This window comes from Scyliorhinus canicula, chromosome 2, assembly GCF_902713615.1.
Source record: "Scyliorhinus canicula chromosome 2, sScyCan1.1, whole genome shotgun sequence".
In the NCBI taxonomy this organism is placed as follows: Eukaryota; Metazoa; Chordata; class Chondrichthyes; order Carcharhiniformes; family Scyliorhinidae; genus Scyliorhinus; species Scyliorhinus canicula.
Window position 1 is genome coordinate 134,922,960 of NC_052147.1, and position 16,931 is coordinate 134,939,890.

Consider the following 16,931-nt stretch of genomic DNA (forward strand, 5'->3'; position numbering starts at 1 on the left):
TATTTTTGACTGACAAAAATCTATTTCAGACTGATTTTACTTCAACTGCTGTTTGTGGGAGAGAGTTCCAAACTCCTACCATCCTACCATCTTCCTAACATCTCTCCTGAATGGTCTGGCCCTAATTTTTACACTACGCCCCCCTAGTTTCAGAATCTACCCTGTCTTTCCCTATTAATATCTTGAATACCTCGATCAGATCACTTCTTAACTTCTCATTCTCACAAAAACAGGTCTAATTTGAGTTATCTCTCCTCCTAACTCAACCCTGTAGTCCATTTTTGGAAACCTATGTTGCACCCCCTCCAAGGCCAAAATATCCTTCCTAAAGTGTGGTGTCCAGAACTGCTCACAGTATTCCAAGTGGGGTCTAACCAGGGTTTTGCAAAGCTGCAGTACAAACCATGGCCGGGATTCTCCCCTACCTGGCGGGGCGAGGGGTCCTGGTGTGTCGGAGTGGCGTGAACCACTCCGGCATTGGGCCGCCCCAAAGGTGCGGAATTCTCCGCACCTTTAGGGGCCACGCCCTCACATTGAGGGGCTAGGCCTGCGGCGGAGTGGTTCCCACTCCGCCGGCTGGCGTGAACGGCCTTTGGAGGTAAGTCCGCGCATGCACCGGAGCGTCAGTGGCCGTTGACATCATACCGGTGCATGCACAGGGGAGGGGGTCTCTTCCGCCTCCGCCATGGTGAAGGCCATGGCGGAGGCGGAAGAAAAAGAGTGCCCCCACGGCACAGGCCCGCCCACCGATCGGTGGGCCCCGATGGCGGGCCAGGCCACCGTGGGGGCACCGCTCTGGGTCAGATCGCCCCGCGACCCCCCCCTCCCCCCAGGACCCCAGAGCCCGCCTGCGTCGCCAATCCCGCCGGTCAGGTAGGTGGTTTAAACCATGCCGGCGGGAGAGGCCTGTCAGCGGCGGGACTTCGGCCCATCGTGGGCCGGAGAATCGCCGCGGGGGGCCCGCCGACCGGCGCGATTCCTGCCCCCGCCGAATCTCGGGGGGCGGAGAATTCGGGACACGGCTGGGGCGGGATTGACGCCGGTCCCAGGCGATTCTCTGACCCCCCGGAGGGTCGGAGAATCCCGCCACATGTGTTTTTATACTCCAATTCTTTTGATATAATGCCTAGCACTCCATTAGCCTTTTTGATTATTTCTGCAATTGTTCCTGGCATTTTAAGGACCTATGCACCTGAACCCCCAAGTCTCTTTGGGCGTCCACTGTACCTAACCTCTTTTCATTGAGAAAGTCCTCTGCTGTATCCTTTTTTGGTCCAAAAGGAATGACCTCACACTTAGTTACATTGAATTCCCCCTGCCCCAATTTTGCCCATTAACCTAGTGTATCAATATCTCCTTGCAGTGTTATGCTATCATCCAGATTGTCTACAATGCCACCTAACTTTGTATCATCATCAAATTTGCATATATGACTTTCTATGCCATCCTCCAAGTTAGGAATGCATAGTATGAATAATTGAGGCCCCAAGTTATCTACTGCCAATTAGAGTAATTATCCATTATCCCCACTCTGTCACCTACCACTCACCAATTTCCTAACCATGTCAATAATTTGCCCTCAACCCATGGGCTTCCACCTTAGTTAACAGTCTCTTGTGTGGAACTTTATCAAATGCCTTCTGGAAGTACATATAAATGCCATCCATATACATTCCCATGCCCACTACCCTAGTCACCTCTTCAAAAAATTCACTAAGGTTAGTCAGGCATGACCTTCCCTTCACAAATCCCTAATCAACCAAAAGTTTTCAAGGTGTTCAGTTACCCCCATCCCTGATTATCGATTCCAGCAATTTCCTGACATTTATACTCCATTCTCTTTGATAAAAGGGCCAATATTTCATTTGCCTATCCAATTAACTATTGAATTTATATGCTAGCTTTTTGTGATTTATGCACAAGAAACCCCAAATCTCTCTGTGCTGCAGTCTTTCTCTAATTAAATAATATTGAGCTCCTTTATCCTTCCTACCAAAATACATAACTTCACATTTTCCCATGCTAATTCCATCTGCCAAGTTTTTGCCCACTCACCTAACCTGTCTATATCCCTCTGTAGACTCTGTGTCACCTGCACTACATGCCTTCCCACCTATTTTTTTGTCATCCGCAAACTTGACAATAATACATTCACTTCCCTCAATCAAGTCATTGTAAATAATTGTGGTCCCAGCACTGACCCCTGTGGCACTCCACTAGTTACAGGTTACCATTCTGAACATGCCCCTCTTATCTCAACACCCTGTCTTCTATCAGATAGCCAGGAAATAGCAGAGGAGTTAAATAAACATCAACCACCCTTTGAGTGAAGAAGTGCTTCCCCTTAGTGTCCACGGATGTACAGGTTCAGTTACGGGCTTATGGGGATATAGTGGGGTGGACAGGAAGTGGGCCTGGGCAGAGTGCTCTTTTGGAGGGTCAGTGCAGGCTCGATGGGCCGAACGGCCTCCTTCTGCACTGTAGGGATTCTATGCGAAAGTCTCAGGAAGTGAAAATCCCTGTAGGATTTAGCAGTGTCCGGGAGCTATCTGTGTAGACAAGGAATCTACACAACATCCCTGCCACTGCCTCAGCTCTTCTGCTGCTGAAATCATCATCCATGTCTTTGTTATCTGCAGACCTGACTATTATAATGCACTCATGACTGGTCTCCCACATTCTATTTACTGAAGTCTTGAGAAAACTCTGCTGCCCTTTAACAAAATCAAACCAAATGCTGTCTTGCTTGCTGACCCTACTCTGACATCCAGTTAAACTGCACCACAATAAAAAATTTCCATCCTTGTTTTCACATCTCTCCATGGCTTCTATGATAATCTCCTCCAGTTCTACAACGCTCCGAGACTAATCTAATTTTGGCCTCTTGTGCATTCCTAAGTTTAATTGCTTTATGGTGACTGTACCTTCAGCTGTCTAGGTACTAAGCTCTGAATTCTCTCCCTAAACCTCTCTGCCTCTCTACCAAGGCAAAACAGTCCACACGATTGGCACCCCATCCATCGCCTCCAACATACAGTCCCTCCACCACTGATGAACAGTGGCAGCAGTGTGTACCATCTACAAGATGCACTGCAGCAACTCACCAATGCTCCTTTGATGATACCTTCTAACCTGTAATCTCTACCACCTGGATGAACAAAGGCAGCAGATGCAAGGGAACAACATCACCTGCATGTTTGCCTCCACGTCACAGACAATCCCGACTTGGAACTATATCGCTGTTCCTTCAGTGTCACTGGGTCAAAATCGTGGAACGTCCTCCCGAACAGAAGTGTGGGTGTACCTACACCACATGGACTGCAGCAGTTCAAGAAGGCAGCTCACCATCACCTTCTCAAGGGCAATTAGGGATGATGATCTTGCCAGTGACTCCCACATCCCATGAATCAATTAAAAAAAACTTTCCCCCTCTAAGATACTTGTTAAAATCTATCTTGTTGATCATGTTTCTGGTATAATTAATTTATTTTCATTAATAATTATGCATTTAACTGTGATTTCTTTCAATGAACAAGCAATATAGCTGCAATGAATTTTCGATTGGACAATAACATTTGAATGGAATTAAATTTAATTGAATCTGACCTTATCTCCTTATGTGGCTTGGTGTCATACTTTGATTTATAATGCTCCAGTGAAGCATCTTGGTACATTTTATTACATGAAAACTACTTATATAAATGCATGTTGTATTGCGCATTCTCCCGTGTCTGCCTGGGTCTCATCCCCACAAGCCAAAGATGTGCAGGGTAAGTGGGTGGCCACACTAAATTGAAAAATGAAATGAAATGAAAATCGCTTATTGTCACGAGGAGGCTTCAATGAAGTTACTGTGAAAAGCCCCTAGTCGCCACATTCCGGCGCCTGTCCGGGGAGGCTGGTACGGGAATCGAACCGTGCTGCTGGCCTGCTTGGTCTGCTTTAAAAGCCAGCGATTTAGCCAAGTGAGCTAAACCAGCCCCTAAATTATCCCTTAATTGGAAAAAAAATTGGGTACTCTAAGTTTTTTTTAAAAATAAACAAATGCAAGTTGTTGTTGGGTTGTGCCACTGAAATGCAAGTTCTTCTTTTTTCCTTACTTACCCCTCATACAAGTTACAGGATTCAATGCAAGTCCTGCCCCGACGGAAGAATCTGCACGACAAGCATTGCTTTGGGCCTGCACCCCAACAACCATCATCAGAGCACAGAGGGTCACACATCATCCTATCCGAAGCTGAGAAAGAAACAAGAATCTCAGTCAATAAATCAGCCCAGTTACCAGCATCCACGATAGTCAATTTTATAATCAGTCTTCATCATTCAACAGAATATTACACACACTGCCTGTGGCCTGCCCTATTATAAAAAGACAGACCTCGAATTCAAAATATAAATGAACAGAAGGTGTGGAGTGTTGACTGTGAGAAAAGTCAGGGGGTTGGAGAGGATAGGGAAGGCAAAGTGTGAGAAACCATGGGATACAACTTATATTCATGAGTGGCTGACCTAATAACCTATTCAACCGGCGATGTGATAAGTTATGGCCAGGACCACGAGCAGCTATGGATTCTTGTTCCATTGTTCCTCATTATAATTTCTCTTTTTAAACCGCATAATAATGAAAACAATGAAAGTGAGATTGATTTCAAATGCAAAGGTAACTTGTGGTTCGCAGCTACTTCAGGGATCTTTGTCAGCCACTCGTCATAAACCAGGCGTCATAAACCAGGCCAAAGATGGACATCACAGGCCTCAGCGACATGTTGTACCCCCACAGCCATCTTTCCGTTGCCCCGGTAACATTACACAGCTCCCCCCAAACCCCCCCATCCCCCAATCTCAGTTTTGTTGAGGGGATTAATTGAAGGTTATTGTCAATACTGGGGCAGTTAAGCAGCAAATTAAATTTTACACAGATTAATGTGAGGGACTTTGACAGGAAACCAGAAACATTTTCTGCACTAAAGAAATGCTAGAAAAGCTACATCAAACTCGTAAAAGCTATATCAAACTCAAGTTACACTTGGAGTTCTGTGCAGAATTTGCATTGCCATACAGTGAAAAAGACAGAAGCATTTGAGTGGTGCAAAAGGCAATTACAAGGGCAGAAAGATTACAGAGATTGAAAAAGACTGAACAGGTTGGAATGCTTTTCTTTAAGAAGATTTTGAGAGGGCCTGCCAGACACCATGGAAATAATGAAGAGTTGGACAGGGTAGCTATGGGGAATGATTCCACTTGTGGGAGAATCCAAACCTGGGCATCATAAATACAAGACCGTTCACTGATAAATCCAACTGGGAATATGGAGTCTTCAGTCCGGTTTGTTGCAATGAAGAACTCACTACCACAGAAACAGCTCAGATGCTTTCAAAAGGATACTAGATGCATGCAAGAAAGAAAAGGGCACAGAACAAATTGCTTAAATCAGGCAAATAGAATAGGAAGAGACTCCTGGATGATTAGTTGTGCTGAATGGTCTGTTTCTGTTCTGTATATATTCTGTGTAAAGGAATTAAAAAATAATTTTGCTCATCAATTTCACTTTTCTATTCAAATTTCAGCAGAAATGTGCTATCTTCTGGTAATCCATTGTAACTTGAATTCTGATCACTTCACAAAGCCTTACACTTTTGTGGCTGTGTCACAAGATATACCGTATTCATTCTCTACCTCCCAGCGACTCACAAGGCAAACCCAGCATGTGTTTATCTCTATTTCTCTTGCTATGTTGTCCTTGATCAGTCACTTGCCTGCTACCAAAGGCTATTGCTCGAGTGCTGAAATTATGCATCAAACATATGGCTGACCAGGAGACTCCAGCATTTGCTGTCTGTCTCAGGCATATTGGGAGGATTTACAGGTTGATAATCAACTTGTTTGGCTGCATTATGAACGCTCCTTCCGCGGCCATCACGTCCTGGAGTGGGACGCGAACCCAGAACTTTATGTTCAGAGACGCAGTTCTCCCAAATAATTTCGAAGTGTGGTCTCCGGTGGGAAATGAGGTGCAATTCCCGCAGGGTGGTCCGGTGCGATCCAGATTGCATTCTGTCGATCACAGAATAACCCTCCAGCACGCCCACCCCCCACCCCGGTTTCTTGCCGACAATGATCCCCCACTTCTTGCCTGCAAAAAACCCCACTTCTTTCCGTCAAAGACCCCCCCCAACCCCCCCAATCGCCACTGTCGTCAGCCCCACACTCTCTCCCCAAAGTTAGCGACACCCGCTATGTCCCCCTTTCAGGCCCCACTTCAGGTCCCGCCCCTTGGCAGTGCCAATGTGCCAGGGCACTGTCCAGCCATCTCCCTGACCATCCGGGGATTATAAAGGCCTCCATGCCCCTTGGTATGTCATCCAGTCCATCCAGAGAATTCAAAAGTGGCTGTGAGAGGTACTCATTGAGGAACTCTTGCACTTCAGTGTCTGAGTGGTGCCAGCTGCTTCTATGGTGGAAAAGCACCTCCAATGCAGGCATTCTGTTCAGGCATCAGAGATTTAAAAAGATCCAGTCTAAAAAGATTGCTGTCAGACAGACCACCTGTTCTTTCTAGGAAGCACTTCAGACTTTAACCAAACCCTCTATCAACAAAAATCATTCAGAGCAAATGCTCTTTCACAAAAGCACTTCAGAGTAGAAAAATATACACTTTGGAAAAATTCAGCAAGGCCAGACATCTGCTCATGAGAGGAAGCACTTCAAAGTAAAGTAAATGGACCATGAAATGCTAAAATAAACAAAGCTAGCGCCTCCTTTGAGATAACCTTCAGCTGTCAATCAAGAGGCTTGTAAAAGTCAATGTGAAATTCAATGTAAACAACTAAGTACAAAGGTATAAAAGCAGGCAGACTGCAACAGTCAAAACACAGAGGCTCATAAAAGTACTCAAGGCGGACCTTCTCACAGCCACTGTCATTAGTGCCTGTCTCTATCTGCTCTTCCACTTCCCACTCTACTACCCTACCATCGACCACCTGGTTCAGAAGTCCTGGTGAGAAATGCAGAGCTTCGGAAGCATTGTGAAAAAACAAAGGAGCAGAATAGCAATCCAACAGTAATTGCCACTCCTCAGAAGACTTTGCCCTTTTTGTGTTTATCCCACCCTCTATACCGTGCCATTCTATGCATCCTGGAAATATAAATTGTGCTCCTGTTCCCGTTCCTTGCTCTCTTTTCAAAAGAAACTCCTGTAAATTGCAGTTGGTCATAAGGCACATCCCTCCATTTATTTAACCCATAAAAAGTTATTTAAAAGAACTGATGTATAACAAGGTGGAGAGAAACATAGAGATTAATTTTCACTTAACTCCCTCCCTCCCCCCTTCCAGAAGTTCCACAGGATCAGATTGGTGGAACATCAATGTTACATCCCACCCGATATTTCTCTGCAATAAGTAAAATTAATGTAAAATATGGTTTTGTTAAGGGAAGGTCTCGTCTGTCCAATGTGATTGAATTTTTTGAAGAAATGACCAGGTGTGCAGATGAGGGAAAGGCATTTGATTTGATTTGATTTATTGTCACATGTACCGATGTATAGTGAAAAGTATTGTTCTGCGTACAGTCCAGACAGATCATTCCATACATAAAAAACATAGGACATACAATAAATGCACAATGTAAATACATAAATACAGACATCGGATAAGCATGCAGAATGCAGTGCTCCTCAGTAGAGAAGATACATGGAGAGATCAGTTCAGTCCATAAGAGGACCATTCTGGAGTCTCGTAACAGTGGGGAAGGAGCTGTTTTTGAGTCTGTTCGTGCATGTTCTCAGACTTCTGTTTCTCCTTCCTGATAGAAGAAGTTGGAAGAATGAGTAAGCCGGGTGGGAGGGATCTTTGATTATGCTGTCCACTTTCCCAAAGCAGCGGGAAGTGTAGACAGAGTCAATGGATGGGAGGTGGATTTGTGTGATGGGCTGGGCTGTGTTCATGACTCTCTGTAGTTTCTTACGATCTTGGGCCAGCAGTTGCCATACCAGGCTGTGATGCAGCCAGATAGGATGCTTTCTATAGTGCATTTGTAAAAATTGGTAAGAGTGAATGTGGACATGCCAAATTTCCTTCGACTCCTGAGGAAGTATAGGCGTTGTTGTGCTTTCTTGGTTGTATTATTGACGTGGGTGGACCAGGACAGATTGTTGGTAATGTACACACCTAAGAATTTGAAAATGTCATCCATCCCCACCTCAACATCACTGATGCAGACAGGGATGTGTACAATACTTTGCTTCCTGAAGACAATGACCAGCTCCTTAATTTTGCTGACATTGAAGGAGAGATTGTTATATCATGCCACTAGGTTCTCTATCTCCCTCCTGTACTCTGATGCATCATTGTTTGAGATGGTGAATTGGATTTGGATTGCGTTGACGTAGTCTACTTGGACTGCAACCAGGCTTTTAATAAGGTCCCACATGGGAGACTGATAGCGAAGGTTAGAGCCCATGGGATCCAATGAAATTTAGCGAATTGGATCCAGAATTAGCTGAGTGGCAGGAAGTGTGATGGTTGAGGAGGGTTTTCTGACTGTCTAGTGGTGTCCTGCAGGGATCAGTATTGGGGCCCTTGCTGTTTGTGGTTTCTATAAATGATTTAGATATAAATGTAGGAGGATTGATAAGTATGATTGCGGATGATATGAAAATTGGTTGAGTGGTAAATAGTGAGCAGAATAGCTTTCAATTTCAGGAGGATATAGACAGGCTGGTCAGATGAGCTAATCAGTGGCAAAGGGAATTTAATCTGGATAGATGTGAGATGATGCACTTGGACAGGATAAACGAGGCAAGGGAATATATGATGAAGGTAGGACCCTGGAAAGCACCAAGAATCAATGGGACCTTGGTGTACATGTACACGGGAGGTCTGCCAGGATGTTGTCTGGGCTGGGGAGTTTTAGTTGTGAAGAGAGATTGGATAGACTGGGGTTCTTTTCCTTGGGGCAGAGGAGACTGAGGGGGGACATAATTGAGATGTATAAAATTATGAGGGGCATAAATAGAGTAGACAGGGGGAAATGTTTTCCCTTGGTGGAGGGATCAATTACCAGGGGGCATAGATTTAAGGTCAGGGCAGGATGTTTAGAGGGGATGGGAGGAAAAATGTTTTCACCCAGCGAGTGGTGGGAGTCTGGAACTCACTGCCTGAAAGGTTGGTGGAGGTATTTAGATGTGCACTTGCAATGCCAAGGCACACAAGACTATGGGTCAAGTGTTGCAAAATGGGATTAGAATAGTTAGGTGGTTGTTTTTGACCAGCGCAGATGCATGGGCCAAAAGGCTTTTTCTGTGCTGTAGACCGTTATGACCATGACTCTATTAATTAATGTTTCCCACAACCCTGTAAATCTATCAACCAGTGGGTTCTGTTGAAACTGCTGCTGCCCAGAATGAATGACTTTACCCTGACTCATGATACTTACTGCAGTTCTGTGAATTTCGGTTGTTTTTTATGACTGGTTTCTGAAAAGTGGTTCTGAAGAGCACAGTCCAGTTGACTGTGTGGTAATAGCACAGGTTGGGGTTGTCGGAAACGTACACATTGCCTGCACTGATTTCCACAAGGGACTGGAAATGGAGGGACGTTATCCATTGTTGCTTCAGAATCAGCAGCGAGATCCCACTGTGCAAGGGGAAAAGAACACACACTTTGTGGATTAGAACACATGACTGTCACACATTTCAGGGCATGCACTGCACCATTTCACACATTGTGGCTGGGAACCTCAGGTGAAGACGGTGCCCATCAAAACGTAGTGGGTCATTTACCACCCCATGACTATGATTCCCCAGAAAGTGTCGCCAGTGTGTGAGATTCCACACCAGTTGCGTGCCTTCAGAAATCCCGATTGCCTCTGTTTTCACTCGAGTAGTTCTACCTCAGTTTAATTTGCTGTAAACGTGTTATGTTGCAACATGAAAATATTTAATGCAACGCTACACATTTTGAACCGCCAGTGTTGACTTCAAGCTCCCCCCAGCTCTGCCCCGAAGACTCTCAACTCCAATCTCGGAAATGCAGCCCCAGTCATACCAGTGAGTCGTTTGACCATGACAGCTTGAGGGAGGTTTCCAATATGGAGTGAGTTAGAGACAGTTTTGCCCACTCGGAACTGGATAAAACCGCCTCCTCTTCCCCCTCTCCTCGGTCCCCAAATATACAATCAAACACCCATCTGATTCTACATAAGATCCTTACATCCGAGGACAATTCTAAATCCAGATTCCAGAAGTGACCGGTTACTAACCCATTGCACCATTCCCTTTTTGTTTATCGTTAGTATGTGCACATCACTGGAAAGGCCAGTATTTATTGCTTATTCTTATACTCAGGTAAAACTAGTGGTGGACCTTCTTCTTGAACCACTGTAACCCATGTGATGGACATCATCCCACAGTACTGCCAGGTAGGGTGTTCCAGGATTTTGACTCAATGGCAATGAAGGAGCAGCATTATAGTTTCAAGTCGGAATGATGTGTGATTTGGAGGGGAACGTGCAGCTTTGGGAGCTGCTGCCTAATGTTGGTTTGTATTTGTAGAATACTCTTTTGTCTGTTCTTTTGTGTGAAAGGATTTGGTTCTAGTAGGAAGTCCCTGTCAAGAGAAAGCATTTCACTCCTACCAGTGCCTATGACATTGATTGTCTGTAACCACAGGATCTGCAAGCTCATGGTGAATAATTGAGATGCAAAGCTGGATGTACATGGTGTGATCGCGTTTGTATTCCTTTGAGAAATGCTAAAAAAAAAACCCTACAATTAAAGCAAGTACTGTAATTAACTGAATTGTGAAAGAAAATACATATTGTGTGAATGCTTGCAGCAATCCCAGCCCATCTCGACAGTTGTTGTCTGCATCATTATTTTAACAGCGTGCTACAGCTCAGGGCATTTCCAAAAGGCAACATGTCAGTTCGACATCAGACGGAGGTCTACAGGGTGCAAGCGTGTTGGGGCAATGTAATGATCTCATTCTGCTGGCCAGTTTACTAACTTGTAATTAGCCGCTCAAAGCAACTGGCTGGATGACATGGAAGCTTTAGAATATGATTGTCAAGTGATTCCTTGGAGCTAAAGGTTTGTTTATGACTTCACCTCCCCCTGATGGCTTACAGGTACCCTTCTGTTAAGGGAAGTTGAATATAAAATGTAACATATGGAAAGCCTGTCATTTCTTTCCTTCCCTTGCTCAAATGATGAGTATTGTCCTGGAATCACACGTGTAGGATTTTACCTGGCAAATACATAATGGGCTTCTTTGCGATTTCCATCTCCAATACTTTAATGGAGATTTTAATCTATTAATCACAAATGCTTGGAGCATTCAAAGACGAATATGGAATAGTGTAACTTCAATATTTTGAGCAGCTGTGGAGGGGGTGGATTAGAATATCATTCTCTCAATCAGAAAACAGCCAGTCTTCACCCTTCTCGCTGGCTGTAAGCGAGTGAGCCTGGGGCAGTTTTATATAGTTCTCTAATTTATCCTGGAGGACCCAAAGACTTACAATGTATATCCACTTGACCCCTTGTCATATTGCACACAGGAAATCAGTGCCTCTGCTGATGGGATAGTGTAATTATCGCGTAGCAAGTTTGCACAGTTTCTATTATAAGGGCACACATAGGAATTTCTAATGGAAAAGTTGACACCATGTTTGCATGAACAGAAGACTTTTAATTTCAAAAGATACATTAAGCCTTAGGTTGCGACTTAGTTGTCCTCTATATTATTGTGACAATTCTATGGTTAATCTCCCTGGTTTTAAAGTTTTTTCTCCTACGATGCAACGAATGCAACCAACAGGCACTTGCTCCCCCCACTTTGATTAGGTAAAGAGCCATCACACCATTCTAACTCCATCTTTTACGGATCATTAAAACAATGGAGCTCATCATCATCTCCCCCATCCCATGTCTTTCTTTCCTTCTCCGTTCTATTGGGCTTTGAAAACTAAGCATGGCATTACCTAACCAAACAAACCCCGGATTTATTTCCTCTGCTTTTACTCTTTCCATCCCATGGTGCTGTACTGAGGCCCGTAAGGCTGAAACAAATGCTGAATGTTACAATAATAACGTACCCATGGTGGCCCAGAGCAACAGCTGTCCCGGCAGGAATCAGCTCACTAGCATCAGCCTCAAAGATTCATCAGAACTAAAAGTACAGACAATAATGAGCAGAGGAATGTCCACAGCACTGTCACTGTGGGAATATCGCATGAAACGGAAGGCTGCAGTATGGGCTCCAAAAAGAGGTTTGGGCAGCTCAGCTTTTTTAGCTTATCTGTAAATTACTCTATCACTCACAAAAAGGGCAGAGTTTGGGAGTAACCTGAGCTGCGTGGAGCCACCTTACCTTTCTCCATTCAGGAACGAAAAAGTAAGCTCCACACTTCATCATAATTCATCACAGCAGCTGTGGTACAATGATCAATTGTTCAATTTTTGCGAAGCTTGTTCGGGTATTAATATTGGCTCGGTCACCGGAGAGTAACGCTTTTCAACCAGTGTCATGGATTTTTTAAGTTCGACTGAGAAGTCAGGTGGGATCTTGGTTGACACAACTCATTTGAAAGTTGACACCTCTGCCAGCGCAGCATTGAAATATCAGCCTAGATCCTGCGTTAAATCCACTTGAGTGAGACATGAACCTCCAACTTTCTGTCTCAGAGCTAACGGGCGAGATTCTCCGCAAATGCGGAGAATCGTAAAGGATGCCGTGGGACAGGCCGTGACCCACGGCAGCCTTCACGCCCACTTCCGGAGCCGATTCTCCCCCCCCCGGGCGGGGCTAGGAGCGCGGCCCCGTGCCTCACGGCGGCGCGGCCTTGATGACGGTCGTCAAGGCCACACGTCAAGCGTCACACCGGCTGACGTGGCCGATGACGTCAGCCGCACATGCGCAGGTTGGAGAACGCCAACCCCCACATGCGCAGTTGCCGTCTTTTCCCTCAGACACCCTGCAAGATGTGGCGGCTTGATTTTGCGGGGCGGCGGAGGGAAAAGAGTGCGTCCGTTATGGACGCACGGCCCACGATCGGTGGGCACCGAGCAGGTGTGTTTGCTGCCATGTTGAAACGGGCGTGAAGAACCGGCTGCTCGGCCCATCGGCCTCGGAGAATCGCAGCTCGCCGTTTTTCGTGGCATGGGTCGGGCGTGGGGGGGGGGGGGGGGGGGGGGGGGGGGGGAAATAGCGGGAGCACGTGAAAAATGTCGGGAGGCCCTCCTGCTATTCTCCCACCCGGCGTGGGGGGCGGAGAATCGCACCCAACGAATCTCAGCTAATTATGTAACAAACCTGATCTGGGACTGTTCCACATGACGGGAGGAGATAACATACCAAATAGCTAGCCAAATTTAGCACTACTTAAAAGTAGCTCAGGGACCTTTTTTGGGGCAGCACAGTAGCACAGTGGTTAGTACTGTTGCTTCACAGCGGCAGGATCCCAGGTTCAATTCCCGCTTGGGTCACTGTCTGTGCGGAGTCTGCACATTCTCCCCGTGTCTGCGTGGGTTTCCTCCGGGGACTCTGGTTTCCTCCCACAAGTCCAGAAAGATGTGAATTGAGCATTCTCCCTCAGTGTACCTAAACAGGCGCTGGAGTGTGGCAACGAGGGGATTTTCACAGTAACTTCATTGAAATGTTAATGTAAGCCTACTTGTGACAGTAATAAAGATTATTATTATTTTAGTTTTTGCCAGGGTATGTGCAACATCAGCAAGCCAGCATTTGTTACTCATTCCAGTTGCTCTGAGTGTATTAAAAAGTGCAGAACTGGGAATGCATTTAGATAGGCATGACAGATGTCCCTCCGATTTTACAACAATCTGGCAGCTTTCACAGTTATCTTTCACAGATGACCAGATTTGTTGAATTTAATTGTTGAAATGGGATTTGAACATGCCTCTGAATTCCTGATTCAGGCCCATAACCACGAGCCTATCGCCCTCACAGAACTACAGAAGCAGGTCGCAGAGAGATAACGATTAAAGAACCAATTTACCTGTACAGACTTCGGCCACCTATAGTCACCAGGTTGGCAAACACGTTGAAATCTGTCATATTTCTTGGCCATGACTGAATATTCAAAAAACCTGGTGCAAAAAAAAAACAAAATCAAGATCGTTGAAGATTGTGTTGTAATAGAACGGGGGATATTCAGGTACATAAAAGCAAATTACTGCGGATGTTGGAATCTGAAACAAAAACAGAAAATACTGAACAATCTCAGCAGGTCTGACAGCATCTGTGGAGAGAGAAGGGAGCTAACATTTTGTTTCTGGATGACTCTTTGTCAATACTTTGACAAAGAATCATCTAGACTTGAATAGTTAGCTCCATTCTTTCTCCACAGATATTGAGGTCAATCTGGTAGGTAAGTAGACCAGACAACACCAATGAAAGTTTTACTCCTCTACTCTTTTCCTGCACATAATACTGCTTTATGTGCTAAAGCTATCCTGTCTATAATGTAGTCACAGAGCTGAAAAAAGCATAAGCATTGAATTGTAATTCTCTTCCTGCTCCTAGTGAAGGACTATGGCAGACTTTAGTCTGTTTCCATAGTTAGTAATTCCCAGAAAAGGTCGCCAGTGGCTAATAGAGGGGCGCCACTCCACATCAAGCATAGCTGACCAGGAGTCACTCCCACTCTTACCACCAGCTATTGGCGTGTTTCGATGGATTTTTCAGGTTGACACACAACGGGCGCAATTCTCCGCACTCACGACGGTACGGAGAATAGCGGGGTTCGTAAATTTTTACGGCCACGCTAGTCCGACGCCCTCCCGCTATTCTCCCCCCCCCCCCACGCCCGACTCCGATACGAATCGCTGCCGCCGTTTTTTTACGGCCAGCAGCGATTCTCAGCTGGCCGATGGGCCGAAGTCCAAGCCCTTTACGGCTGTTTTTACGAACGGCAAACACACCTGGTCTGGCCGTTCGTAAAAACGGCCGTAAAGTCCCGATTTTGAAAACCATGGCACCGATTGGCACGGCAGTACCACGGCCGTGCCAAGGGTGCCATGGGCCCGCGATCGGTGGGCACCGATCGCGGGCAGCGGGTCCGATTCCTGCGCACTCTTTGTCCTTCCGCCGCCCCGCTGTATCACTTTGCGGGGCGGCTGAGGGGCATCCCGGCCTTTCGCGCAAATGCGCGATGATGTCATCCGCGCATGCGCGATGATGTCATCCGCGCATGCGCGGGTTGGAGTCTTCCAATCCGCGCATGCGCGGCTGACGTCATGTGACGCGTCAGCCGGCGCAAACTCTGGCAAGCGGGCTTAATGAAATTCGTTAAGCCCGCGATGCCGGAGTTCACGGCCGCGGCATACTAGCCCCGACCGGGGACCAGAATCGGTTCCCGGTCGGGGAGGGGGAGGCTGGCGTCAAACCCGCCCGGATTTGACGCCAGCCTTACGATTTCTCCCTGTCTGGGAGAATCGCGCCCAACCTGTTTGACCACGTTATGAACACACCTTTCCTTGGCCATCAAGACCTGGGGTAGGACTCGAACCCTTAGCTTCTGGCTCAGAGGTAGGAATGCTACCCACTGCACCACAAGACCCCAATCCTTGAATTCAGTGGATTCTAGTCACACTGCAGTATCACGCCATTCAGCAGCACAGAAAAGTAAATTGATAAGTGTGATCGTAAGCTCCATAAATGTTTGCAACAAAAAAATCAGTGAGTGCAACAAGAGATGGAAGATGTAAGTTACATCTCATATGTACGGCCATGTGCAACTGACTGGTATGTCATATTATATGGTGAATGTAAGTTTAATATACAAGGAATCATTTTCCTAAGAAAATAAACAAAACAAAATGGGTTTTCATGTTGTTACAGATGGTGAACGGAGTCATAGAATCATGGAATGATAAAGCACTGATGGAGCCCATCTAGCCATTGTGTCTCTGCTGGCTATCCAATTCGGGGAGGCGGTGGCATATGGTATTGTCAGTGGATAAGCAATCAGATATCCAAGATACTCTGGGGTCGCCGGGTTCGAAACTTCCCCCCACCCCCGCATGAAAGATGATGAAATTTGAATTCAATAAAAATCTTGAGTTCAAAATCTAAGGATGACCAATTAAACCACTGTCGATTGTTGTAAAAACCCATCTCGTTCACTAATGTCCTTCAGGGAAGCAAATCTGCTGTCCTTACCCGGTCTGGCCTCCATGTAACTCCAGACCAACAAAGCAATGTGGTTGACTCTTAACTGCCCCCCACTGAATTGCCCAGCAAGCTCTCAGTTGAAAGGCAATTAGGGATGGGCACCAAATGCTGGCCCAACCAGCGACGCCCACATCCCAAGAATGAATTTTTAAAAATTATTTTACTCATAACCATCCTTTTTTCCCTTTGTTTATTTACCACCTTTCCTTTTGAAAGTTACCATTGAGTCTGCGTTCACCAGCTCTTCAGGCAGTGCTTGCCAGATCATAACATGTCAAAAATATGTTTTAACATGTCATGTGGTTCTTTCAGCAATGCCCTCTGGTTACCAATTCACCTATGACTTTGAACTGCAAAGTATGCTCCATATCTGGGGAATATTCCATACTATAGAGCAGTGCTTCGCAAACATTTTCACCACAGTCCACTCAGGTGGTACAAATAATGTCCCCCCCCCCACCCAACCCAACTACCATGGCCCTCTGCCAGCCCTACCACACCTGCCTTGGCATGTCACATCAATAAAACTCATCAGAATTAATGGGAAGATGGCTGTTGCTTTTGATGAGATGATATTTGGTTCAAAGCTGGAGAACTTCAGTCTCATGTTGGGCCCCATGTCCGGTCCACTCTTCGTTTTCAGCCCCGCAATGTTAATATCTTGTCAATTGTATTGTTACGGTTTGTTAATCTGATCCCAATAGATTGTTATGGTTTGTTAACGTTAATTACACT

The 16,931-nt window shown here is 45.8% G+C and overlaps 1 protein-coding gene across 1 annotated transcript in view; it reads right to left on the minus strand.

Annotated features, from left to right (window-relative positions):
• Positions 1 to 16,931, minus strand: part of LOC119958521 (receptor tyrosine-protein kinase erbB-4-like) — a 1,233,387-nt gene that overhangs the window by 425,519 nt on the left and 790,937 nt on the right. The window contains exons 11-13 of the mRNA XM_038787050.1: positions 14,020 to 14,110; positions 9,436 to 9,635; positions 4,105 to 4,237 (exon numbers count right to left, since the gene is read on the minus strand). Of these exons, the coding sequence (XP_038642978.1) occupies positions 4,105 to 4,237; positions 9,436 to 9,635; positions 14,020 to 14,110 (424 nt within the window). The remainder of the gene's footprint in view (positions 1 to 4,104; positions 4,238 to 9,435; positions 9,636 to 14,019; positions 14,111 to 16,931) is intronic.